The sequence below is a fragment of the Anastrepha obliqua genome, chromosome 4 (genome assembly GCF_027943255.1).
Source record: "Anastrepha obliqua isolate idAnaObli1 chromosome 4, idAnaObli1_1.0, whole genome shotgun sequence".
Classification (NCBI taxonomy): domain Eukaryota; kingdom Metazoa; phylum Arthropoda; class Insecta; order Diptera; family Tephritidae; genus Anastrepha; species Anastrepha obliqua.
Window position 1 is genome coordinate 54,814,962 of NC_072895.1, and position 27,950 is coordinate 54,842,911.

Consider the following 27,950-nt stretch of genomic DNA (forward strand, 5'->3'; position numbering starts at 1 on the left):
TTCTGCAGCAGCAGTTGTTGCATTTTTACCACTTTTATAAAAAAATATAAAATATGCATCTTATACGCGTTCGAAGATTCCATTTTATTTTTGTGATTAAAACCAGTTGTTGAATGCACAATATATTAAAGAAAATATAAATAGTTCCGTTATATTCCGCGAATAGTTTTTTCGTACAAAAGTGAGTTATGGGAAAAATACGCACGAACTTATGAACTGACCTGATATTTTTCTCTCACTTAGCCGGGTCATAAGATACAACAGGTAGCAATAAAAGCAATGTGTAGGCTCCATAAATACGGCCTCTGGCACGAGGACGAAACTACGGGACACAGAGAAATCTTTAAGATGATATCTGTGCAATATCCACTGTTTTTAGGAAATAAAATTGCGTGAGCAATGGAGTAATCTAGAGTGCATTCAAAGAGGTTTGACGTACCGGCGGGTCCAAGTGTAAAATAGATTCTGGAGCCGATTGGTACTTAAACAAGAGTGATAGGTATCATTACGCTATGGTTGGAAGGGCAATTGCTTTTCAAATGGATATTTTTGCCATTCTGAAAGTAGCAGAATGGATAACTGGGCAGATATGGAGCGGGAAACAGACTGGAGTCTTTAGTGACAGTAAGGCTGCACTAAAGACTCTGGAGAACGCAAAGGAAATCTCAAAATTGTTCAAGAATGTAAGTGAAAGCCTAATTCTGTTGCAAGACAGAATAAGCTCGTACTAATGTTGCTTCCAGGACACTGCGGGGTTCAAGGGAATGATATTGCTGATGAATTAGTCAACTGTAGATCTACGGTTCCCCCACAGAGACCAGAGCCAATAATCGGAATCAGTTCTGCAGAAATCAAGAAGTAGTGTAGCGATTATGTATGCAATTTACATTAAGAGCGATTGTCCGGTCTGGAACGCTGCAGAGTATTTTGTGATAAGCCTGAAGAGAAAATTGTCTTCTAAAACTTGGAAGAAAAGACGTTCGGTTGACGGTCGGTATTATTGCAGGACACAATCTATGGGGTGAACATATGACCATCATTGAAATCATTGAGGACCCGATTTGTTTGTCTTGCTTAGAGGAGGCGGATGTCACTGAGTATTTTCTCTGTGAGTGTCCCGCATTTGCTAGAGCAAGGCGACACATTTTAGGTTCGGAGGTCTTCCGATTTTTTAAAGAATCTTAAAGGTCTAACTACCTCTATTCCTCTATTCTATCTTATCTTTTTCCTTCTAATACTTCTCTCATTCCTTCATTGACTATCTACCCTTTCGTTTTCCAGAGCTTTAATTCCAATGAGCCGTTTAGCCTGAGGGTTTAAGGAGTTACCAAATCTCTCGGTGCTTCTTGGCTCGAGCTTTCAAATTTCAGTTTCAACATACACAGCCAGCAGCCGCCGTAGCCGAATGGGTTGGTAAATGCCTACCATTCGACAATGCACAGGTTCGAATCTTTGTGCATGAACATCAAATAATACATAAACGTTTTTTCTAATAGCCATCGCCCTTTGGCAGACAATGGCCCAGCCTCCGAGTGTATGCTTTATATCTAAATAAACTAGTAGTCGGCGATATTCCATTTAAGTTATAAATTATCTCTCAACGCTATGCTTACTTCGAGGATATCTCAGAAAAATCACATCAAGACTTGAACGATCTTTTCGCGCCATTTGGGCTTCAATAAAATCGTATAGATTTTCATTAGTTATGTGCAAGTCAACATCCGAGATATTATTTTTCATTTTGCGCCTGAGCGTATGCAACAAATAATTACGTGTGAAGTTTGCCGAAAAACGTGCAAGTGAAAACAACAACAGATTATCGTAAGATTCGTGGCTAGCGAGTATGGTTATACCTAATAAAACTGGTATAAGTCACTACTTTACAAACAAATGCAGTTTTAAGCAGCTCTATTCCCCCGCTGCCAAGATATGTGTATTTATGTTCCTTTATCTATTCGCCACTTGCTATAGTTGCTTACTAGGTTCGTCTGTGGGTATATAAATAAAATTTAATATTGCGTCTGCATACAGGGAGAGGTTGATGACGAATTCATTCAACTCCAATTTGCTTGTAAAATTAAATATTTAGTGAGGAGACTCACTGGTTGTTACCAGTGTCGGATTATCCATATTTTCTACAGTTTTTGACGGTTAAATGAATGTTTAGAGGACTCAAAGCATTGACCTACTATTTTTTGACGGTGTGAAAATTCCTAATTTGAGTTGTGTGGTACTTTGCGAAGCCACTCAGTATAGTTTTAGACGTTATATACGTGATATATCAGAAAACTTACGATACCCTTATGATACCCCAATTGCTTTTAATACTAAACAATGTTAAGTTTCTGAAAGTGAAAGGCAAGCAATTTCTAATTTTATTAGGAGTTTTTTTTAGTCGAATGTACGTAATTTAAATATCTAAGTGGTTTAAGCAACTCAGTTAGGGTAAGGAAATCAAATGCAGGTATCAAAATGGGCCTTAGGGCCACCAAGTATCTTGTCTTAGACAAGCAACCTGGCTAACTTAATCTAACAATCTGACATATGTATAACCTTTTCATCGATACCGTACCGCAAATCGCATAAGAATATGTTTCCTTATTTATACAAGGAGGACCACAATTAATAAGTCCATCGGAAGACTTATAATTTTTGCAAATGGCGTCCGATGTCAATCACATGTGGCAATTGTGAACTCGAAAGCTGTAGTGTATGTACAAACGTACAAAGAATGGCCAGTCTTTGCATCTGCGGGGCCCTCAGAACCACACCCACAGATGCACTAAATATTATGCTTAACATTTTACCAATAGAGCAGTACGGTAAGCAAACAGCTGCCAAAGCAACTCTCAGACTAAGAGAAATCGGCCTACTCAGAACGTACCAAAGAAGACACTCCTCAATTTTAGAACAATTCCCCTGCATTCCCAGCACAACGGATTTCTGTAGGACCAAGTACATCCATTCTAATAAATCCTTTGCCACAGTATTTCCTTCCAAAGAGGAATGGGATAACGGGCACATTGTTAAGATAAATGACTTAAACATCTAGACAGACTCGAGTATGCCAATCATTTCGCTTACCTGATCATTGCAATATATTTCAGGCGGAAGTCACTGCCATAAAAGAGGGACTTAAAGAAATAAAAACGAGAGTATTATCCACAAATGAAGTCTTCATTTACTCGGACAGTCAAGCAGCAATAAAAGCGCTGGGATCAAAAACGCACTCGTCAAAAACAGTTCTAGAATGTTTTAAACTACTAGATGACGTATCTAAGTGCTACAAGGTGCACCTTATCTGTTTACCAGGCCACAGGAATATCGCAGGAAATTGTAAGGCGGATGAACTTGCAAGAACCGGTACAACGCTCGATCTCGAACCGGATAAGGCGCTGATACCCATGCCCATAGCCACTTGTAAATTACTTATACACAAGGAAACCATCAAAAAGGTAAATACAATCTGGCAAAACCTCACAACATGCGAACTAAGCAGACAGACATGGCCGAACTGGAACAGCGGTCGATCGAAGATCTTGCTAAGATTCAACAGAGAATCTATAAGAAAAATTATAGGGGTATTAACTGGTCATTGTTTAATAGACAGCCACGCTAGAAGGTTAGGACTCCCGTACTTCGATTTCTGTAGAAGCTGTCTTAATACAGAAGAAGAGGAAACAGTCATTTTATGTGAGTGTGAAAGCTTAGCTATGAGAAGGCTGCGCACTCTCGATACAGCATTTCTAACCGATGTAGCGGATATAGCCCATCTAAAACTAACGAAGCTCTGCTCGTTTATTCAAGCAACCGGATGGTTTGAAAAGGAACACGTAGAGTAAGGATAAGCTCCAGTGGTATCACAATGGACCTGCCGAAGGTCTAAGTGTGTCTTACGACAACCACCCTACCTACCTACCATGTACAAACAGTCAAAACGGAGCGCGTAAAATTCAAAATAAAGATTTAAATCACCCAAAATTATATTATATACAATTTTTTTTTATTTAACAAAACAGTTATTCAAACTCAATATTGGCTGACTAATTTTTGCAAAATTAAAATGTTCTCAGTGGTAATCTACGCCATACTGGCATGTAATACTTATTTCAGCTGTACTATTATTTACCATTTACGCCTTAGGAGTAAGGTGGCAACGCTATCACAACGAATTTTAATTAAAGCTATGTTTATTCTTTTAAGCACCATTTATTTTATACTAAATTTTTATTTATTTGATACCCTTATACTAAATACATTTGTTTTAAATAAGACGGCAACGCTCTATAAAAATATTATTGAGTTAAAGCCTGATATTAATCTACTTTTGTACACTTTTTTATAATCAATATATTTTTTTAAATAAATTTCTTTATCTACAAAAACAAATAGATGGCAACACCTCCTAAAATGTATGTATACGGTTATTCAATAGGTGCGCTTCAACTTTTTTCCGATAGGGAGGGCGAACGACGCAAATTTTTTATTTTTCGCTTGTAATTTGTAAACTTCATTAGTATACATTTCATCATGGAACGCTACACACTTGAGCAACGATTGCAAATCGTGCAAATTTTTTATGAAAATAATCGTTCTGTTGCTGCTACTTTAAGAGCATTACGGCCATTTTACGGTCCATTTAACAAGCCGTCCCGTTTTGGGGTTATGTGAAGTCATTGGTCTACAGTAACAAGCCGGCGACGATTTGTGAGCTCAGAGCCAATATTGAACACGAAATTGCTGGAATTTTGGCCGATTTATGCAAAAGAGTGGTCGAAAATTGGGTTCAACGATTGGACTTCGTAAAACGTGCACGCGGTGGTCATGCAAAAGAAATCGAATTTCATACTTAAATGCATATGTTCAAACTCGATAATAAAAAAAAAAAACTAGTTAAAAAAGTCAAACCGTTTGTGTTTTATTCAAAAAAGTTCAAAAGTTGAAGCGCTCTTACTGAAAAACGCTTTATTTACTCTATTATATCTTATTTACACACCATCCATATACCTTAATATTCAACTGAAATTTGTGACGAGTTGCTAGTTTCGCAATAAAACTCAGGTGGCAACACTGTAAAAAATTGTTTTGTGAATATATGTATATTTCTTAAAAATGTTTGTCTGTAATACTAAGTTGTAATACTTTTATCTATTTTTTAATAATTTAATTTGTTTTTAAACATAACAGGTGGCAACGCCATGCTGAAATAATTGTTGCACGCAAATCATCTATTATCTACACGTATTCACATATAAAAGGTGAAGTTTGAAATGATATATTTTTAAAATTGCTATAAAAACGCAGGTAAATATTATATAAAGGGTTTTCCAATAAGAGGTGTTATTTTGATATTCAAAGAGAAATGCTATTTTTTAATATAAATGATCGGATGTTTATTTCATTATAAAGAGGAAGGTATGTCGTTAATAGTGGAAAATAGCATCAAGCAAATTACCACCACGTCCACGCTTATTGGACAATATCCTTTTCATGAATTTTCCATAACCGAACTGCAAAGTGGCTGCCCTATGTTCTCGTTAGCTTCACGAATTCTATCTTTGAGGTCTTGAATCGATCCTGGGCTGTTGGCGTAGACCTTCTCTCTCACGTGGCCCCAAAGAAAAAAGTCACAAGGTGTTAAATCACAAGATCTCGGTGGCCAATTGTGATCACCTCTTTGAGAGATAACACGATCCGGATATTTTCCCGTAAAATATCAATGGTTTCGTTGCTTGTGTGGCATGAAGCGCCGTCTTGTTGAAAATAAACGTTGAACCAGATCAATATCATCCAGTTCCGGCCATAAAAATCGTTAATCATTTCTACTGTTTAACACATAACACCTATTATTGGCAAGCCCGTTAATATTTTCCAAAGATGTTTTCTTTATTTGAAGGATTAGTTATGGAATAAAGATTCATTCATATGGCTGCTTCCTCCCGCCCATCCTGTCAGTCCAATTTTGGATGTAAGTTTAAGGTATAAGGGAGTGTGAGGGCAATTGTCATCATATATCGATTTTTGGACGACATACGCGGCACTTAGCGCGATTTTACGGAAACCAGATCCCCTAATATACTTTTTCAATATGTAGCCAAAATAAACTGAGTGGCACATCTCTGCCACGCACACCATTGACTGTAACGTTATTGCCATTTCCAGTTGAAGAAAAACTGAAAAAAAGTTAAAACCGCTGCTCCAAAAACCACTCCACTAGTCGCAAGCTCAGATGCTCTAAATCCCAAATACGCCAATTCTATTTGTTGAAATAGCAGGAGAGGAGGAAATGTGCCTCTTATCTGACAATATGATTTGTGAGCAAAACCAAAACCCGAACAGAGAAGTGACTTGCAAGCGTCTGGCCATTTGCGTGAGACAAGATCTCTTTGCAGAATGTTTCTCATGCTAGTGTAGCTAATATCTGTCGGCTAGTAGTCTCGGATTTATATTAAAGAGCAGCAATAAAATTGATGGAGCGGGCCAGACGAACACGAGAACAGCCTGTGGTGTAAATTGCTATGCGAACTTCTTAAATATTCTTCACAAATTTCATTCGAAACTTCATGTCAAAATTACATGTGGTTCAAAAAGAAATTACCGATAGACCCACCCTTACACCCCACTCACAGGTGGGTAATTGTAGTACTGGATTTTTGCAAATCATCGTTGATAAAAACGCACATATGCAATGAATGACATAAAAGTCAATAATCACGGAATGGCTTGCAAAAATCCACAAATCCTTGAAACACGTTTTGCGTTTACTATTACGTCAATTTCCAAATTTATTTGTGCACATACATATATTTAAGCGGCTCACTTCCCTGCAGAAAGTTGAACTGTTTCATGACCAACACTAGACTGGGGACTTTGAGACAACACCGAGTCTCACTTAATTCTTACCGGCAGTTTACGTGATGATGCCATTGACTCTTGTAATAGATGCCTGTAGTAGTATTAATTAATAAGAGTTTTAAAGAAACTCTATCATTTGCTATGTTATAAATGCAATCTACATTCAAATTTCTCGCTAACTATCGATGATGTTTGCAATGGAATTTAGGGTATTAAAAGCTCTCCGTTTGCGGAAAATTATGGTTTTTCTTAGCTTATTATCCATCACATCTTGCCAACCTTGAATGGCAATAAAAATGATGTTGTTAATTGCATGCCTATTTCCAAACTATATACGAAATCAAAGTGGTTTGAATTTATTAATGTTTCTTCGCATTCTTTCGCTAGATCTTCTACAGTTTTAAGCCCACTCCGAGCGACAAATCATCTTTTTTTAAGGCAGAAATACATTTATTCTCTGCCAAGTGGCGACCACTATTAGAAAAAACCTTTTCTATTAATTGGTGTTACGTGCCCTGGGACTTCAAACATGTGCCCTTCCGAATGGTAGTTACGCTATTCGGGTACGGCGGCCGATATTATATGCAGATAAAAAGCTTTAAGCCAATTTCAAGTCTTTCCGATTCGTGCATGCTGCACTCACCTCTCGACCAAATCTCGCACGTCACGTCAGGGTGTGATAAAAAATCTCCTTCACCAAAATTTTAGGAAATATTTTGAAATATCGTTTTGAAAATCTAAGGAATATTTAATTAAGGAATCACTTCTCACTACTCTATATGAAAATTCGGATCTGTGCGTAATATTTGATTCAAAAATCCTATTACTGAGTAATTTAAATTCTATAATTTCTAAGTCATATTCTGCACTTACCTTTTTCCTACGTTTCGGTTCAGACCTTACTGATCCATACACGCTAAGGTTATTACTTACTTGGCTTGTATGATCTAAGTTGGCAGATACCGCCTTTTTATGGAGGCCATATTGAAAAACTTGAACGCATTCAAAAGAATTTTCTTCGTTTCGCTCTCAGATCGCTAAATTGACCCGATTGTTTTGTACGATGCAAAACGGACTTTAATAAATTTGAAGTCTTTACGAAATACGACAAGTATTCTTTCGCTCTGTTTTATCTTTGTTACCATCAGTGGTGTAATTGCTGGGGAGTGATGATTTAATCTTTCTGGAGTGGCCTAGAACGGCGCATGCCTTCTATGCTCCAATACATGAAACATTGTAAGAATTTAATAAAATTTGAAATTCATTGGCTTTTAATTTTCCATCTTCTAAGTAAACTTTCAAATTAGTTTACCTAGTTGTTTGGGCACGATGCTTGTATCAACGAGTCGAACTCGCTGTTAAAGTCACCGATTCCCTCATTTTCGTGAGGTAGCAGCGAGTTGTCTATAGTGAATTCACTTTCGGTCGTTTCTTCACCTGTCTCTGTCGTGCCAGTGTTGATGTCGGCTTGCTTGCTGCACGCTTCTTCAGCTGAAGCTTTTGCACCTTCGGCGCATATTTTGAATTATATAGATAAGTATGAATTATTTGTGGAACAACATCAATACTCACGCAAGGGCTATATATACACATATACATGCACATTATTATAGCTGAGTGTTTGTTTTTGTAGTCTGTAAAAAATAACGTATATTATTTCTAGATTTGCTGAAAATAAATAAACAACATTGCCCTGAAATCCAATATAGAATCTCTCTTGCCAACATAGCTTCTTTGGACTAAGCAAACAATTAAGTAGTAAAGCCCTTTCTCGACGAACAAACCTAACACTCTAAGAGGCTCTCATCATGACCATCCTAACGTATGGCGCAGAAGCGTGGACGATGGCAATATCCGATAAAGCGTCGCTTGGAGTGTTTAAGCGAAAGATTCTGCAGAAGATTTTTGGACCTTTGCACGTTGGCAACGGCGAATATCGCAGGCGATGGAACAAGGAGCAGTATGAGCTTTACAACGACATAGACATAGAACAGCGAACAAAGATCCAGCGGCTACGTTGGCTGTGTCAGGTCGTCCGAATGGATCCAGGTGTAGAGTGATTATTATTAATATGCATATAAATATATGCACATATCATATTCGGTATACAAAAAAAAATTTGTCTGGTGTTCTTATCTGCCATAAACAGTGTTCTTATCAGTCAAAACAAATTTGTGTGTTGTTGTCATTAGACTTGAATATTTTTTCATATATGCTGTTTCACGTACATACATTAGAAAAAGAGCGTGTACTGGGTTACAGAAACAACAGGATTTAGTGGACCATATGCGAATACTGCGCAGAAGACTACACAATCTGCAGTGGCCTTTGAGAATACCCGTGAGCATTCTTTGATAGTAATTCGGAAAGGAGTAATTTTGTATTTTCTCTTCTCATGGATACTATACCTGTATGATTTTTGACTTAATTTGAGACATAAAATAAATAATCAAAAGCAAAAAAAACACAAACACGACAAATGGTGGTGATCAACATTTCTTCGTTTGCTATCTTTTAAGTAATATTGTGTTTTTTTTTAATTTTGTTGACTATGTTTTGTATATGCTCACTCTCTGCTTGAAAAGGGAGTTCAATTATCTTCACGAGCACTTGATTAAACATTAAGTGTTTAGAATTGAATCAAATGTATAATCCCTTTAGCTTTATAATTGTTTAAACTATAACGGCGCTGTTTCGGATAATGAGCCATGAAACTGTTTATGATGTTATAATGCGACGAATGAAAAATTTTTACTTTATTCGCAATCATGTGATGATTTGCTCTTTCAACAAATGTTGTGCAAGCAACGTCAGAACTGAATATTCGCACACACGGATCAGGCAGGGTATGCCCCGTGTTTTGAAAACTCGTATCCTCTTCAATAGCGCAACGCAATACAATTCACTTCAATGAATGTCTAAGCAAATCACATCAATGTATTACTATGATCGCTTACATTCTGCATTAAGAATTTGCAACTAAAGAATAAACTTAGTCGCCGAGAGGATATTAAAGACTGATGTTCTCGAAACATATTGATAACTTTGTGTCCAAAGCTTGTTCTATGATTGGGCTGGAATTTTACGTCGTAATGTGGAAGACTTCACTAATCCCTTGGCCTTGAAATCATTGACATGGGGAGACACTCTAATATATTTACCCACTGACATATCCTTCATTGACTCTTCTTAGCTATGCATCGCTCGACATGTGCTGTTCCTCCTTGAATTAGTCGTATGTCTATTTTAGCCACCTGTGTATCGGGCAAGTGTGTATCGGCCAACAAGTCACATTATTTGACCAATATACAGTTACGGCACGCACCAATATGCATGTTTGTCCCCTTGAATTAATGATGGCTTAACGGCCAAAATATGTACATTATTTTCTCGGTAGATGGCTGTAGTGATCGATACCTCGTGAATATCGGTCAAACAATTTAAAGTTTATGCTCGTTGTCAAGGTGACATTTCACACTAAAACATTATTTTGCTGGGTTAATTTTTTTGTTTTCATTCAATTGTGAGTTACAGGAAGTTAACAATGGAAGTCAACAAGAAGAAAATTCGGTACATTTTACATCTAACAAAATATATACTTTTTCACTTATAAAGGCATTAAACAAAATCGTTTGTGGGATATAATTGTAAATAGTATCCAAACACAAAGCCACAATCACACAAAGCCAAAGACCTCGTAGTACACTAGTAGATTTCGGACTACCCTTTACCCAATTAGCATATCAAATATCGTTAATAAGTACACACATACCTATGTAAATGTTATATTTGGTTAAAAGAAATATACATTTGTCCACATGAGTGCGTCTTATCGGTATTAAGCAACACGCTTTTTATTTAGATTATATGGTTGGCGGCCGCCGTAGCCGAACGGGTTTGTGCGTGATTATCATTCGGAATTCACAGAGAGGTCGTTGGTTCGAATCTCGGTGAAAGCAAAATTAATAAAAACATTTTTCTAATAGCGGTCGCCGCTCGGCAGGCAATGGCAAACCTCCGAGTGTATTTCTGCTATGAAAAAGCTCCTCATAAAAATATCTGCCGTTCGGAGTCGGCTGGAAACTGTAGGTCCCTCCATTTGCGGAACAACATCAACAAATAGGAGGAGGAGCTCGGCCAAACACCTAACAGAAGTGTACGCGCCAATTATTTATTTATTTTTTTTTATATGGTTGAAGCAGTGTTGCCTTTATATGAGAATAATTTGATATATATGACGTACAAAAATTTTCAAATTATTAATCATTAATATTTTTATATTAATATTCCAGAATATGCGATTATATGGAAATTTAGTAACACTGAAGGCACCTTGAAAGGATAGTAGCAGTGAAGCAAAAACAACAAGACAGTAAACGAAGATTGAATGTTTAGAATACGTCTCACAAAATTTCACAGATTAGAGACCAACAAAATTAATTGAAAATGCGTTGTTTTTTGGGTTTTCGAAAAGTATGTCATTGTCTATGTCATCGAAAATTTATTTTGAGAATATTAAGCGTTTACCGAGAGACGATCCCAGAAAATGTTTAAAATGCTTTAGGATTAGGTCAAATTTCCACGTTAAAAATGGATGGGAATATCATTGATGGATGAAAATATGCGATCCCCGCAAAAGCTTTAGGAAACATCGAAGTACATCACCACCGAAGTCATGTGTTCACCACCGAGACAATGCAAGTAAAACACTCCAGTGTGAAATCAACTGCCCTCCCCACCGGTTCTTGCGTCATGCGATCTTCGCTCTCCTATTTCCTAAGCTGATCGGAGCACTTTTAAACAGCTCCCACATATCAAATATAATTTCGAAAACTCGTGACATTCTCTGTTAACACAGAAAGTCAGTAAAGATTATATGTGCACCTGGACATGTTTGAATCTAAGGAAACCAATATGCAGATCAGGCGGTTAAAACTGGTGGTAAAGCCTCATTACATTGCATTACAATTTGTTAGTAACGCCAACTAAAAGCATTTGCTTTCAAGTTTTCTTTTGTCCACAGGTTCCTTTTAGAATTGGCCGTATCCCTCATTATCATTTGCTGGAGGTAAAGAGTCTGCCCAATTTATGGGTTATCAATTTTCCAACTTCACACCTTTTGGATTTATGCACCGGGTTAAGTCAAGTCAGAACTCTCATATAGATGGCAGTTTTTTAGATATGATTTGGAATTTATTCTAGCCACTACAATAATTATCTAATAAATATTACTCTCCTATGTTCATCTTTTCAATTTATAATCTCATTACATTTTATCATTTATTGTCTTCAAAATTGCGTATGTACATACGATATGTCCTGTAAAATCGGCAATTGTTTCATAAGAATTAAGATCGAAAAAAACATCCATTCCATGCCGAAGTATCCATTGAAGCTGTAAAGAAGCTGACTCAAGCAGACTTTCAGCAGAAGAGTCGCAAAGAACATTACTGCGGCCGCCGCAGCCGATTCTGTTGGGGTGTGACTACTATTCGGAGAACGTAGGTTTGAACCTCGGTGAAACACCAAAATAACGAGGAAGTGCAAGCGATGGCAAACCTCCGAGTGTATTTCTGCCATGAGAAAGCTGCTCATAAAAATATATCTGCTGTTTGGAGTCGGCTTAAAACTGTAGGTCCCCTCATGTGTGGAACAACAACAACATACACACCACAAATAGGAGGAAGAGCTCGGCCAAACACTCAAAAAGAGTGTAAGCGCCAATTATTGAACTTCTAAGCAAATATGAAATGAAATTTCGGTATCAACGACGGTTGGCAACTCTCTTTGTAATCGTTTTACTACCAATTGGATACTATCATTAGAAGCATAAAAAATTATTCTCAAGATTTTTCAATAAAAGCTAGACCTAATTGAAAGAAAATTAACTTATGATTTTAGTAGAAGAACTTATTCTAAAGAGTGCGGTGGCCTTGTACTTAACTAAGTCCTGCCAATGAAATTAAAAGTGAAATTAATAAATTAGTAATTATTTTAATCGTAGGAAATAAGAATGGTAATTGAAATGGGATATACTCGTACTCAAATTTAATTTACAAAAAGTAAAGGAAGTGTCGATATAAAATCATTTTTTTTTCGTTTGTTCTCTGTCGCTAAAAATTTTAAAATTATCATGGAAACATTTGTTGGCAAGTTTGTACTGATTATGTGAAATTAAATATCAAATTGAAATTTCAATATACATTTTTTTTTTTATTTCAAATTAATTAAAAAAAAGTCCCAGCTACGGCAGCCAGCCCTAAACCATTCGGTACTTCCTGGGGTTCGAAGCCCCGGACATGAAACATCAAATAATAGACAAGGTTACTGGTTATCCTCGGCAGGCAATGACAATCCTGATTTCCTTGATTTGAGCTCAAAAGGTGACACAAAACCGATAGAAAAATCATAAAACTCATTTCATAATGGATTAAATAAAGTGGATTAAAATAAAGTGAATGGATAAAACTTCAACCACCAGTTATATTTAGACCTATGAAACCGAAGTGTACTGGATATATATATAATACTCTCAAGCAATTCGTGAAGGTTTTGCCAAAAATTGTTCGTCCTTTGAGCCAAACTAATCACCGAGCGATTTTTCTACGTTTTCGTTAAAAATTAAATAGTGTGTGCCCTAACCGAGCATCGACGAAAGCAATTGATAATCAAATGAGGCTCAGGCTGACAATCAGTAATCTATGCCAGTCTCAAGTCACTAAACTTGCTAGCCCGATAAGTTCACCAAATTTGATGATGAAAACCAATATTGACAATATTGACGGGATGCATTTAAGGATTGCAAGAAAATGTATTTATCGACTCCGTTAGAGGCTAAATACCCAGAAAAGGGTGTAAGCGCCATATGATGTAGATACGATATTTTTGTGAAGTTTTATATATTGCCGAATATTTTACGACAGTGCAGAAACGGAATAAGCAGACATCTCATTTAGTTGGCTTTAGTACATCTCTCAACGTAAAAACAACAAGAAGTGCTGGGGAATTCACTCCACAGCCTACACGATGCAGTTAAAAATACAGCTATTTCCGCAGCAGGCTTAAATAAATTCAATTTAATGTTTATTATGCGAGAGCGTCCTTCAGCAGTGTGATCTAGTTTAGGAGCATTTCAAAAACGAAACGTCGCCTCGTAAAATAAGTCAAATTGTACATTTAAGTTCGTCAAAAGTTCAGCTCATTATTGAATGCCTTATGCATAAAAATCGTGTGGTAAATAACGGACAGGCTCCAAATCCAATTTTCACGGAGAATGAGTGTCAGTGGCTAATGCGACGAGTGTAGAAAAATGCAGCAACAAGCGCTGAAAAGCTAACTGAAATGGCCCAAAACAAAGAATTTAGGCAAGACCTGCCATCCAGAAACTGTTCGAAGAGTACTGAGGTAGGCAAATTTAAGTGGTAGAATAGCCCGTAACGTTTCTTAAGTGCAAGAAATAGAAGCAAGAGATTGCAATTTGCGCGTAACCATCTAAATAAGACTTCACCGTTTTGGAGGACCGTACTTGCTGCAGATGAGGTAAAAATAAATTTATTTGGACCAGATGGCAGATTTTTTATATGGCACGAAGCGAACACGGAGCTCCGAACTGAAAATTTGTCAGCTGCTATAAAGTATGGCGGAGGCAACTTCATGGTTTTGGCATGCACGTCATCAAATGGAGCTGGAAATTTGATCTTTATCAAAGAAACAATGAAAAACTATACTTATTTAAAACTTCTGCAAGAGAAAATTTAGTTCAAAGCGCTGGAAAAATACAAATTGAAAATGACTTTCGTTTTTATCAAGATAACGAACGACCTTAAGCACAAGTCACAAATAATATAAATATGGTTAATATATAAATGTCTCCACATTGTTGAAACTCCTGCGCAATCACCGGATGTTAGCGCCATCGAAATTTTATGGTCGCTTTTGAAGACAAATACGAGTATAAGAAAATATGGCATCCTTAGCAAATCCGATCTTAAAAGGGTGTTACTTGAGGAGTGGCACCAAATTAGTCCAGAATACACAAAAAATTGGCTTGCTCTATTTCGCGTACACTTCAAGCTGTAATTGATAACAACAAAGTACTAAATATCTTCAAATGTTAGAAATTAGAAATAAATAGTTGTTCTCTTTTAAGTTGCATCATTTAAGCTGTGGCGTGAATTGTCTGTATGTTCTTGTATTCTTTTTTTCTTCTTTTTTTGTATTACATTGAAGCGAGTGAAAAGTTTTTTGTATTTTATGTTGAGAAATGAGATTAAGTAAAATAAATAAGATGTCTCTGTTCTACCATTTTGGTAAAATATTAGGAAATATAGAGCATTTGACAAAAAACCGTATCTGCATCAAATAAGGTATAAGCGACTGTATATACGCATATATATACTATAATTCAAATTAAATTTTGTTCATATTCATTAAACAATGAACTTTTATTCAAGAAATTGTTACCTCGTTTCATTTTTGCCTTCGTTTTAATCAAATAAAATACGAATTGTTTACTTTATCGACGGATTGAGGTCGACCAGTTTCAAAAATAAGTTGGGAACCTCAGCTAGCAGGATATTTACCATCTTTGCATATCGGCAAGCACGTGCAACTTTTAAGCCTAAAAACAAAGTTAGACTCTAATCGATCTAAGTCAAAGTTCTCTTTAAGTCAACAATTGCTATCCTGAGTCAACCTAACGCGATTGGAGAGACGCGGACTGAAGCCTTGCAAAGCACCAGAATAAATTTAGGTATACACATGGGCTGGACTACTAACTTCAATAAATTCTGCCATCTGTTTGATATCATTGATACCATATTTCATACCTGAGATAATGAATTCGCAAGCCCGATAATATTCCAGGGGTTGATTTTTACTATCCTATTTGATTTTCACTATAACACTAAATGGATCCGCACTATTGTCGAACTAGTATACTTTCAAACCAGCAAGAAGGCGTCTTAAAATACTAAGAAGAAAGGTCTAAATTAAGATAATCAATGTTTGATAGCACGCGCTGATGCAGACAACTCAAGTGCAACAAAGTATTCATGAATCAGCTTTCACGATTGGTTCGAAGTTATGAATTAATTAAGAAAACTTTATTGATAATAGTAATTAGGTGGAGAATTCAAAAAACAATAATTATTAAAAAAATGTTAGATAATAAAATAAGATAAAAAAAACAAATTTATACATTTATTCGTTATGCCAAAATAATTGCATTTTATACTTTAAAAAATCCTTCTCGTTGCCTAATTAACTTCTTCTCTACGCAAAAAAAATTACGGAAGATATATCATCTATTTGTGGAGACCTTTATTCTGGAAAGCAAGGATTTTTTGTGGCGTAGTCTGTTCAGGCAAAACAGTGAGGGAATTTAGTATGATCAGCGTCCTCAAACATCGTAGGAAAAACGAAAAACTTATTCTGGAAAACGAACGTTTGAAAATGAGGCAAATCGTCGAAATAGTTGGAGTATCTATCATCTATGTACCATTTTGAACGTACTTCAATAACATTTTAGTATGTCAAGGTCAGCACATTAATAGCGGGTCAAGAGTTCATCAAAGTTGCGCGAGAAAGGAAATGTCTTTATGAACCAAACTCTTACTAGAGAAGTAACATTTGTTCAACCCAAGAAATCGGCATCGAATCAGACATCCATGTGGTTCGGCTCCGCCTTGTAAGTTAAAGGAGTCAAAATTGGCTGTAAGAATAACGGCTACTATTTTTTGGAATTCCAAAACCATGTTGTTGAGCAATAATGCGCTGCATCTCTAAAAAAACTAAAGGATGCCACTAAGCCTAAAAAAGGATAGGAAATGAGCACGAGATATACCCCTTTTATATGGCAGTGCGATCGTTCACTAGAGTCATCAAAGGGGATGAAGTGATGTCGGCTAGCTCTGCCTATTTTAAAGGCCTAGAAAGAAGTTTTGTTTTTAAATGGTATAAATAAACTTTATTAAAGTTTTGAGAAGTGTGGCTAATCGAACTAGAGTACCAACCATATTTTCCGTACGTTAGTATGAATGATTGTCGATTCGACGAAGTGTTGTAAAAGTGAACTAATATTGTTTTATTACATTTGATAATCGAACTAGAATTACACTTTCTTGGTACATAAAGAACTTATACTTACATATTTATACAGCCTTGATCAAAAAGTTCCCGGATATTCAGAAATTCAAAATACAAGTGCGCTCCCCAAAAGTGATATTGTCGCCTTAAAAAAATTCCCCATAAACTGCAACGCATTTATGCCAGCGCGTTTTATCTAGCTTTCGAAACATTTCTGGAGCTCTTTTTTAGTAATAGGAATCTGCGGCTGTTAAAACACGTTTTCAATAGAGATTTCCATACTCGATCATATAGAAAAAATCACAGTGAGTCATATCAAGTGAATTCGATGGATGGTATTAGTTTCTTGTTTGGTCAAAAATTCATAGATAATGATGGCACTGTAAGACGGTGTGCTATCATGGTTCAAAAATCACGAGTTTTTTCCCACAATTTTTTTTACGAATTGCTTCACATTAACATCTCATAATGCCCAAATAATAGTCCTTATTACTTGTTCGCCATTCTGGCAAAAATTCGTGGTGTCCTATTCCGTATATCCATAAAAACCGTTAACCTCGCTTTCTTTTTTGACTGTAAGCAACGTAGTGTCTTGGTTCATTCGACGCTATCCATCCACGATTGATGAATGCTGGGTCGGATTCAGCCTTGAAAATCATGTATTTGGCGATATCAACGCGGTCCCTTTTCTGTAAGAAATGCAAATCCTTCCGGGTCAACCCTTTAGCAATACGGCGCAAACTTAAACCATTAACTACAATATCCTGTATGGATCCCTCACAATGCTTAAAACCTCTTCCAACTCACCGATAGTGGCTATTGATCAACTTTTCTTTCACTTTATTGATGATTTCATCAGCTTTCGATGTCGACGACTTGCCAGCGACTACGCTCGTCATCCTCGATGGACTCACGATCTCTTTTGAAGCATTCATGCCACTCGTGAATGGCTGTTTTCTTTAGAGTATCATTACCGAAACAGTTTTCCAACATTTTGAGGGTTTTCCAACGTTTTTAAGTTTTCGCATTTACTCAAGACGGCGTAATTTGTTCAAATGTTTACAATAAAAAAAAACAAAAACAGAACTCAAAGCAGTTGACTAAGGGCGTTGTTCCGGGAACTTTTTGGAGCTCTATATTTGATGCTTACACTTTTCATTGGGTGTTTGGCCGAGCTCCTCCTCATTTTAGTAGTCCTGTGTCTTGTTGTTGTTCCACAAATGGAGGTGATACACTGGCAGAAATACACTCGGAGGTTTGTCATTGTCTGCCGAAGGGCGATCGCTATTAGAAACAACTTTTTCTTTCAATTGATGTTTCATGCCCGCAGATTCGAACCTGTGCTCTTCCGAATAGTAGGCACGCACCAAGCCATTTAACAGTACATAACCGTACGTAAAAGTTTATCGCAATTCCAGCCTACACCAAACTGAAGTTGATTCTAAAGATGTGACAGTCGTCGAATCGACGAGAACTACTTCTTTTGGGGCAGACTTAAAGAAGAATAATCGAACGAAAGAAATTTATTGTTACTATTATTATTATTAATGAGGCAAAATGTACAATAGAAGTCTGACTTTCTAGCACACTAGCAACTAGGGCCTACAGTATTTGTTTGTGCAATATTTGTTATTAGATGGACAGAAGTCAAAGATATGTCGGGTAGAAACTCGACCGCTACAGAGACGACAAACAACAGCGGCCATTCCAAGGAAGCGCCGTGCGTGCCTCAGTCACAGCCTTAGATGTGTGAGCGTGGTAATTTAATGTTTTGTAAGGGAAGCCGGAACAAAGGATTTACTGCAGATAGGGATTAATAGAGCACACGAGGAGTGCAATGTGGCCCACTAATTTTTTAACGTGATTGTTTATTAGTGTAAGCAGGCCAATAGTAGAGGATGCAGGGAATATTTTTTTTTAGCTTCAGCATCGACGTGCTCACTGTCTTTATTGCCTTTGTGACTGGGAATCCATAGGACTTTTAACTTGTTTGTATGTCTAATTACGAGTAGTTTGTCTCTAATTTGGAAAACTCTTAATCGTCATTGTAGATATTTTTTATAGCTTGACAAACATATAAACTATCCGTATACAGGGTTGGCCATATTAAACTGACCCATGTGATTATTAAAAAAATATGGAAAAAGAAACATTTTTTTGTGTTTCATTGTGAAAAACATTTAATTTAGTTCAAGGAGATTCGTTTACATCACTTTTTGAATATGATATCGCGCAAGTGGTCGCCCTTAGCTCGTATAGCGTAATGTGCCCGTTTTTCGGCGTTTTCCATAGTTTTGGCCAGCGTCTCGGCCGATATGGCGGCTATTTCCCGTCGGATATTGGCCTTAAGTGCGCCTAGTGTCTTTGGCTTGTTGACGTAAACCTTAGATCTCAAATTACAGTAAAAAGTTATAGGGTTACTCAATGGGTCAATGGCCAACCCTGTATATTACGAATTTGTCTCTGATTGTTTGTTGCGTGCTGAGTTGCTTTCAGAACTGCTGATGTCTCTGCTGAAAAAATGGAGCTATAGAAAAGTAGCTATCTACCAGTTGTGAGTGAGCCAATGGCTGTAGACAATTTTGAAGCCATCTGTCACGACGGATATATAATTAAACAAGTTGATTGGTTTATGGTAGTTTTGTTTAAAAATATCATTATTCGTCGTGTTTTTACAAAGGACATGCAAGTCGTTATTTATTAAAGAGGTTTTCCATAGTCTTGTGCCTTCGGTGTTGACTCTAGGATAAATTGGTTGTACTGAAATGTCTACGTTTTTGCAGTTATAGATTCAACGACGCAGAGCTGAAAATACTTAATACAAATAGAAACGACAGGGCCTTCAAGTTTATTTATTCAAAATAGTCCCCTCTGGCCTCTATACACTGTTTTGCGCGATCTAAAAGCTTTTCGAAAGAGAGTTTCAGGTCATTGACCGGAATGTCTTTCAGGATGTCGCTGCAAGCCTTTTGGATGCCTCTTTGCACGCAAAACGTTTTCCTTTCATGGCCAAATGCAATTTTCCGAATAGGTAAAGTCACAGGGAGCCATATCAGGCGAATACGGTGAATGATTGCTGGTTAAAATGTGATTTCTAGTCAAAAAATCAATCACAAGAGTGGATCGATGAGATGGTACATTATCATGCAATAATGCGAATGCGTTGCAACAAACGCTTAAAAACGCCAAGATAGAAAATTGCATTGACGGTTTGACCCGTTGGTACGAGCTACTTGTGCACAATTACCTTGGAATCGTAAAATCAAATGAGCGTCGACTTGATGTTCGACTTTTCTAAACGCGATTTCCTGGGAGGTGGTTCGTCTGGGGCCTTCCATTCGGCACTTTGACGCTTAGGTTTAGGTTGATGTTGGAAACACCACGTTTCGAATGTTGAATTCTGAGCAATTTTTGGTTCTCAGTTATCTTGTGCGGAATGAAACGTGCACAGACTTTTCGTAAGCCCAAATGATCAATTAAAATACGATAAATCGATGTTTTGGAGACATTCAACTCCGATTCCATGAATTTCAACGACAATTTCGGTTAATTTTTGATAAAGTTACGAATAATTTTCATGGAGATTTCGGTGATTACTGATTTGGGACGGCACGTATGTTCATTGTCATTTATGTCCTCACAACCATCCCTGAAACGTGTGAACCACTCATAAACTCTGACACGAGATATACAAGGTAAAGGTTTTACCGATTTGAAAACAAAATTTGATATTAGCTCTTTGTTCGAAACTCATTTTTGTACCGATGACACAAACATACTGACGCTTAAACGCAATAACTTCGCTTCCACTTAACCGAATGTCACCAAGCTTTCACTGGAAGTCAGCTAGGGATGTAACTCCCAACGCACTAACTCATTAAAACGATGGCGCCATCAAAAACATTTTTATCACGCCAGTCTTGTTAATTTTGGGCTACATCTTGTAAGTGCGTTTACATCGGGATACTGTTCTAAAAGTGTTTGCAAGAAAATTGTTTGTTCTGCTTACTAACTAGGGTATAAACTTGCCAAAGTTTATGCCAAGGCCCAACATTATTGAGAGTCGTAACATATCCTATTCACTCCGGTGGACGAGCGTCTCGCAACAATCCGCATCAAAGCCCGTTTTTTTAACATATCGCTAATTTGCGCCCACACCCCGACGGAAGAGAAGGACGATGCGACCAAAGATTCTTTCTATGAGCGCCTGGAACGTTCCTATGAGCGCTGCCCCCGCCACGACAGAAAAATCGTGCTTGGCGACTTCAACGCCAGGGAGGGCAAGGAGGGAATTTTTGGTCCCACAGTCGGAAAATTCAGCCTGCACAACGAAACATCCGGTAACGGACAGAGGCTGATCGACTTCGCCGGGGCCCGAAACATGGTAGTCTGCAGCAACAGATTCCAGAATAAGAAGATTCACCAAGCCACCTGGCTGTCTTCTGATCGAAAAACACGAAACCAGATCGATCATGTTGTGATAGATGGAAGACACGCTTCTAGTGTATTAGATGTACGTACGATCCGAGGACCCAACATTGACTCGGATCACTACCTTGTTGCAGCCAAACTGCGCACACGCCTCTGTGCAGCAAAAAACGTGCATCTACCTACGCAAAGAATGTTCGACATCGAAAAGCTGCAATCACAACAGACAGCCAGAAGATTCGCCACTCGACTCTCACTCCTGCTCTCAGAGAGTACTGCCCAACAAACCGGCATCCACGAGCAATGGAGCAACATTTCTCGTTTTCTACGTACCGCCGCCGAAGAAGAAATCGAATTCCGGCGAGCCCGAAACAACAATTGGTACGACGAGGAATGTCATGCTGCCGCAGAAAGAAAGAATGCTGCCTATAGAGCCACGCTGCGATCGGGCGCAACGCGAGCCATGTGGGATCACTACAAAGAGCTGAAAAAGGAAGAGAGACGTATTATCCGACAGAAGAAACGAGAGGCCGAAATACGTGAGTGCGAGGAGCTTGAGATGCTGGCCAATAGGAACAACGCCCGAAAATTCTACCAGAAAGTTCGGCGGCTTACAGAAGGTTTTAAGACCGGGGCGTTGTCCTGTAAGAACAAAGACGGCGATCTGGTGACTGACGTACAAAGCAATCTTAAATTATGGAGTGAACACTTCTCGAACCTATTAAACAGTGACAGCTGCGCATGTCACAGAGAAAGTGAAGATCCCGATACCCCAATCGTTGACGACGGAATTGTCGTTCCGTTACCCGATCATGACGAGGTGAGAATAGCGATAAGGCGGCTAAAGAACATCAAAGCCGCGGGCGCCGACGGACTGCCGGCTGAGCTATTCAAACATGGCGGCGAGGAGCTGGTAAGGTGCATGCATCAGCTTCTATGCAAAATATGGTCGGATGAAAGCATGCCTGCCGATTGGAATTTAAGTGTGCTCTGCCCAATCCATAAGAAGGGCGATCCTGCAATTTGTGCCAATTACCCGGGATTAGTCTTCTAAATATCGTCTATAAGGTTCTAGCGAGCGTATTGTGTGAAAGGCTGAGGCCCACCGTCAACCAACTGATTGGACCTTATCAGTGTGGCTTCAGACCTGGAAAGTCTACCATCGACCAAATATTCTCAATACGCCAAATCTTGGAAAAGACCCATGAAAGGAGAATCGACACACACCATCTTTTCGTCGACTTCAAAGCTGCATTCGACAGTACGGGAAGGAGTTACCTGTATGCCGCGATGTCTGAATTTGGTATCCCCGCAAAACTAATACGGCTATGTAAGATGACGTTGCTCAACACCAGCAGCGCCGTCAGAATTGGGAAGGACCTCTCCGAGCCGTTTGATACCAAACGAGGTTTCAGACAGGGTGACTCGCTGTCGTGTGACTTCTTTAACCTGATGTTGGAGAGCATCGTACGATCCGCAGAACTTAATCGCTCAGGCACAATTTTTTATAAGAGCGTACAATTGCTGGCGTATGCCGATGATATTGACATCATCGGCCTTAACAACGGCGCTGTTAGTTCTGCCTTCTCCAAACTGGATAAAGAGGCAAAGCGAATGGGTCTGGTGGTGAACGAGGACAAAACGAAGTACCGCCTGTCTTCAAACAAACAGTCGGCGCACTCGCGTATCGGCACCCACGTCACTGTAGACAGTTATAATTTCGAGGTTGTAAAAGACTTCGTATATTTAGGAACCAGCATTTACACCTATACTAATGTAAGCTTTGATTTCCTACGTAGAATCTTTCTTGTCAACAAGTGCTACTTTGGACTAAGTAGGCAATTGAGTAGTAAAGTCCTCTCTCGACGAACAAAACTAACTCTCTACAAGACTCTCATCATGCCCGTCCTAACGTATGGCGCAGAAGCTTGGACGATGACAACAACCGATGAAGCGACGCTTGGAGTGTTCGAGAGAAAGATTCTGCGTAAGATTTTTAGACCTTTGCACGTTGGCAATGGCGAATATCGCAGACGATGGAACGATGAGCTGTATGAGCTTTACGACGACATAGACATAGCGCAGCGAATAAAGATCCAGGGGCTACGTTGGCTGCGTCATGTCGTCCGAATGGTTACAAACGCTCCGGCTTTGAAAGTATTCGATGCGGTACCAGCTGGTGGTAGCAGAGGAAGAGGGCGGCCTCCTCTGCGTTGGAAAGATCAGGTGGAGAAGGACTTGGCTTCACTTGGTGTGTCCAACTGGCGCCGGTTAGCACGAGAAAGAAATGACTGGCGCGCTTTGTTAAACTCGGCCAAAATCGCGTAAGCGGTTACAGCGCCAATTAAGAAGAAGAAGAACATATCCTACACATTAGTTAATTTCATGAGATGGCAGCTATGGTTCCGATATACCAAAAAAATATGCAGAACTTCACATTTGTCGTTTTTAGCATTGAAATTTTTCACCCAAGAATTTATGTTCCGGCGTAACTGAGTGAATATACTTTCTTCTGTTGAGATGTCTCTCATTTTTGCGTAAAACAGGCAATACCTGCATAGATTCTGAAGTCTATTGTTTCGTATTTAAATTACATTTGGTTGAGCTTATAAAATGTTATAATAAAAGGTACGTACCCCTTGTTCTCGAAACAACTATGCGGAGGAGTATGCACCTTTGACTTGGGTTTTGGAATTTGTGGTCGGTTAAGAATGATTTAACGATTTTATATTATATACTATTGGTCCGTTACCTCAGGAGGACAGTAGTACAAGGATTATTTAGGCTTTTATGCATGATTTTTGGTTGAGTGCAAATCACTAATAAAACGCTGGTTAGATGAAAGTGCGACTAAAATTCCCCCTTTTTAATACGTGATGAGGTTATGTTTTGATATATACTACTACTGAAACGGTAATGTCCTACACAAGGTACTCAATACTGCAGTAAATATGTCAACAAGTAAAATACAAAAAAAAATAATTAATCAATATTATCAGAGTACACCTAGGCAGATATAATTAAACATATTTTTACGCAACATGTATTAAAGTTTATTTTGTATTATCTTTCAAATAGCTTCCAAAAATCGTTTTTACTGTATTAGCATTGGCTATTCTAGTCGCTCAAACACCATCTACTGGTGGTGCTAAAATACTCGCTGTGTACGCATTCCCAGCCAGAAGTCACTTCATGATGCATCGTTCGCTGATTAGCGAGTTGGTTAAACATGGCCATCAGGTAGAACTTTCATTTTATCTAAATTGTAGTCAATGAAATTAAACTAATTTCTCTACCAAATAATCAATAGGTCACCATGATAACCGCACTAACATTAGAACCTCAGAAATTGGACAGCAACTACACAGAGATACTTATTGAACCGGAATACGATTACTGGAAGCATAGTGAGTTGTTACGCTATGTGTACATATGTATATGAGATATTCCTAATTTTAATGTTTTTTCCTTACAGGTGCGGAAAAATTTGGCGCAAATCCGGTCTTTGAAATGAAAAATGATGTATCACTTTTATTGAAAATGACGAAAATCATTTCCTTAACTTACACGGAACATGCGCTCAAACAGCCCAAAGTGCAAGACATCATCAATGCCAAACAAACCGAAGGTGTCTACGATTTGTTACTGGTAGAACAATTCCAACAAGAAGCATTTCTAGCATTGGCCCACATCTACAATATACCAGTAATGAGCTCTGCAACATTTGCCCAACAAGCGTATATGAGTCAGATGTTTGGCATTATCACACCTTGGTCATATGTGCCTCTTGGTGTACTAGGATTTACCGAGCATATGACTTTCTGGGAACGTGTACAAAATACCTATCATTCATTACATTATGACCTCTATCGAGAATTTAAAATCTTTCCAGAAATGGATGAGCTGGTGAAGAAATACTTTGGACATCTACCGAGTAAGAAACTGAAAATATTTCGCAAACATGAATAAAATGAAGAAGTCAACTTATTATATTTATTTCCACCTCTTTCCCAGTAAAGTTCCCAAGTGTATCGGCTATGGATAGGAATTTGTCTGCTATATTAATAAATAACTATACACCGTTATCGTCGGCCGCTCCCACAATAGATAGCATGATCAATGTCGGTGGCATGCATATTTATCCACCAAAGCCACTTCCCACTGATCTACAGAAGTTTTTGGATGAGGCAGAAAATGGTGCAATTTACTTCAGTTTGGGCACTCAAGTTCAGAGTAAGGATATGGCTCCAGAAAAGCTACAAATTTTCCTTGACGTATTCCGTCAACTGAAACAACACGTCTTATGGAAATTCGAAAATGATAGCATTGCAAATTTACCAAAAAATGTTATGATAAAAAAATGGATGCCACAAAATGATATCTTAGCACACCCTAATGTGCGCGTTTTCATCGCTCACGGCGGGCTGTTTGGCACACAAGAAGCCGTGTATCATGCTGTGCCAATACTAGGAATACCATTTTTCTTTGATCAGGTAAATTAAATATAGGATCGGACTTAGAACAAAAACATTAACTATGCCGAAAATGATGGTTTTAATGCAATTGTGCAACAACGGTAACCCAGTGGTATAAATTCTTTGTGAACAATAGCCTTAAAATCAAAAAGGAAGAACATTATCGCCGTCACTCTCCAGTACGAGGTTAGGTTAGGTTAGCCTGGTTGGCAGCAAGCCACGCATAGAATTTTTTATCCCTAGCGATACCAAATGGACCCCGACCTCTATGAATACCTAAAGTAGACATCACGTAGGATGTTAGCGCTTTTGGCGAATTTTAGCGGCGTTTGGAGATCCGCTTTTGAGACGTCCTCCAGATCCTCAAACAATGGGGCTTCCAGGCATTTTAAAGGCGTTTTTGATAATGCCGGACAAACGCACAGAAGGTGTTCTAAAGTTTCCTCAACATCCTCTCTGCATTTCCAGCATTTGTCCGTGTTAGTCGTAATGTGGTTAGATTAGTCCATCTATCTTCCACTCGCCTTTTCTTATAGTCGTCCATTTTATTGTATATTGTATTTAGCGGTTTTGGTATGTCCTTCTCTTGTTCAAAAGGTAGTCTAACAGCACTTTTTGCTATCTCATCTACTATTTCGTTCCCCATAATGCCTTTGTGACCAGGCACTCAATAGATATGAAGCCTACTGTTTGCGGCTAGCCTTTCTATGGCCTCCCTGCTTCGTCGAACATTTTTGGACTTAATACAATATGAGCTTATTGCTTTTATTGCTGCTTGACTGTCCACGTATATATTAAAGTAATTTTTGAAATTTTTATTTTATTACCTTAATCATAATGCCAGCGAACGTCGTATTTTACTGAGAAGCACGACGTCCTTGCCAAATACTTCCCCAGTGACTTATAGTGTACTTATTTATTCCAACGATAGTTCAAATCTATTTAGTTCTCACTAAGATCTGGCTAGCTGGCGACGAATTAGTTCGCTCTTTGTGAATATTTTAAATGTCAGTGTTTATTTTTATTAAGAGTGCATAGGCAGCATAGCAGTCTGATAAACTTAGTACGATGATAGTTTACAGATATAGGCAGTCCAAATATTGAACGAATACTTTTGTAGCCCATTGACAATTAATTCCATATCGAACGGTTTGTCAGGCGTTGATGAAAATACACTTACAGCGAAAACATCTCACACCTTACATACAGTAAAAAAGTTCTAAATACTTGAGAGCGCATATTTCAATACAATATTTTTAACTTTCTCTGTGTTTTCTCTCCCCTCCACATAGTATCTAAATTTGAAGAAAGCTGAGCATGGTGGCTATGCCATTACTTTGGATTTCAAGACACTTACAAGTGAGGATTTGAAGAATGGACTGCAACAATTGCTCTACAACTCAACCTATCGCGACACTAGCAAACGGATCTCGCGAATTTTCCGCGATCGTCCCATGGGTCCACGGGAGACGGCACTCTACTGGATCGATTATGTGATACGTCACAAAGGCGCTCGTCATTTGCGCGCTGCTGGTTTGGATCTGAAATGGTATCAATTTTATTTACTGGATGTTATCGCACTGGCTGTAGCTGTTGTAGTTGTAGCGCTCGGAGTTGCGCTTGCGTCAGTGCGATGGGTTTTACGAAGAATCAAGGATGGAAAGATCAAACAGAAAGTGCAATAAAAATATTAAGTATTGGAATTATCTTTTTCTGTTTTATGGAAAATGTTCTCATATATATTGTAAATATCTACTGTACTGTAATGTGTATTTACAAGTTTTGACTATTTATTTATTTTGTTTTTGCTTGTAAAATCATACCATTCGAAATCATTCTATAACAAAAACTAATACAAACAGTTTGAAACTTTATATAAAATTTTTAAAATATCGGGAAATTTCCATAAATATTTCTCACCTTCTAGTCAAAATTTTTAGAAAAAGTCAGGTTATGCAGTTGTATATCCCCTTAAATTTGACTTCAATAAAGTGTAAGGTTGACGTTGAGTTTTGACAATTTTCTTCATATAACGAATGTCCGATATTTTTTATGATGCTGATAGTGTACGTAGAATAAAATAAAGTTTATCAAGAACATATTTGT

The 27,950-nt window shown here is 38.0% G+C and overlaps 1 protein-coding gene across 1 annotated transcript; it reads left to right on the plus strand.

The window, feature by feature from the left end:
* Positions 1-539: 539 nt before the first annotated feature.
* On the plus strand, positions 540-27,529 carry LOC129244154 (UDP-glucosyltransferase 2-like). Its single transcript, XM_054881770.1, has 6 exons — positions 540-683; positions 24,448-24,609; positions 24,680-24,776; positions 24,845-25,303; positions 25,384-25,862; positions 27,137-27,529. The coding sequence occupies exons 1-6, from the start codon at positions 540-542 to the stop codon at positions 27,527-27,529; spliced, it is 1,734 nt and encodes a 577-aa protein (XP_054737745.1).
* Positions 27,530-27,950: the final 421 nt, after the last annotated feature.

Coding starts and splice junctions, on each gene's coding strand:
- LOC129244154 (XM_054881770.1), top strand. CDS start 540: ATGGATATTTTTGCCATTCTGAAAGTAGCAGAATGGATAACTGGGCAG. Junction 684..24,447: donor TCTCAAAATTGTTCAAGAAT/GTAAGTGAAAGC, acceptor TCTTTCAAATAG/CTTCCAAAAATCGTTTTTAC. Junction 24,777..24,844: donor ATACGATTACTGGAAGCATA/GTGAGTTGTTAC, acceptor TTTTCCTTACAG/GTGCGGAAAAATTTGGCGCA.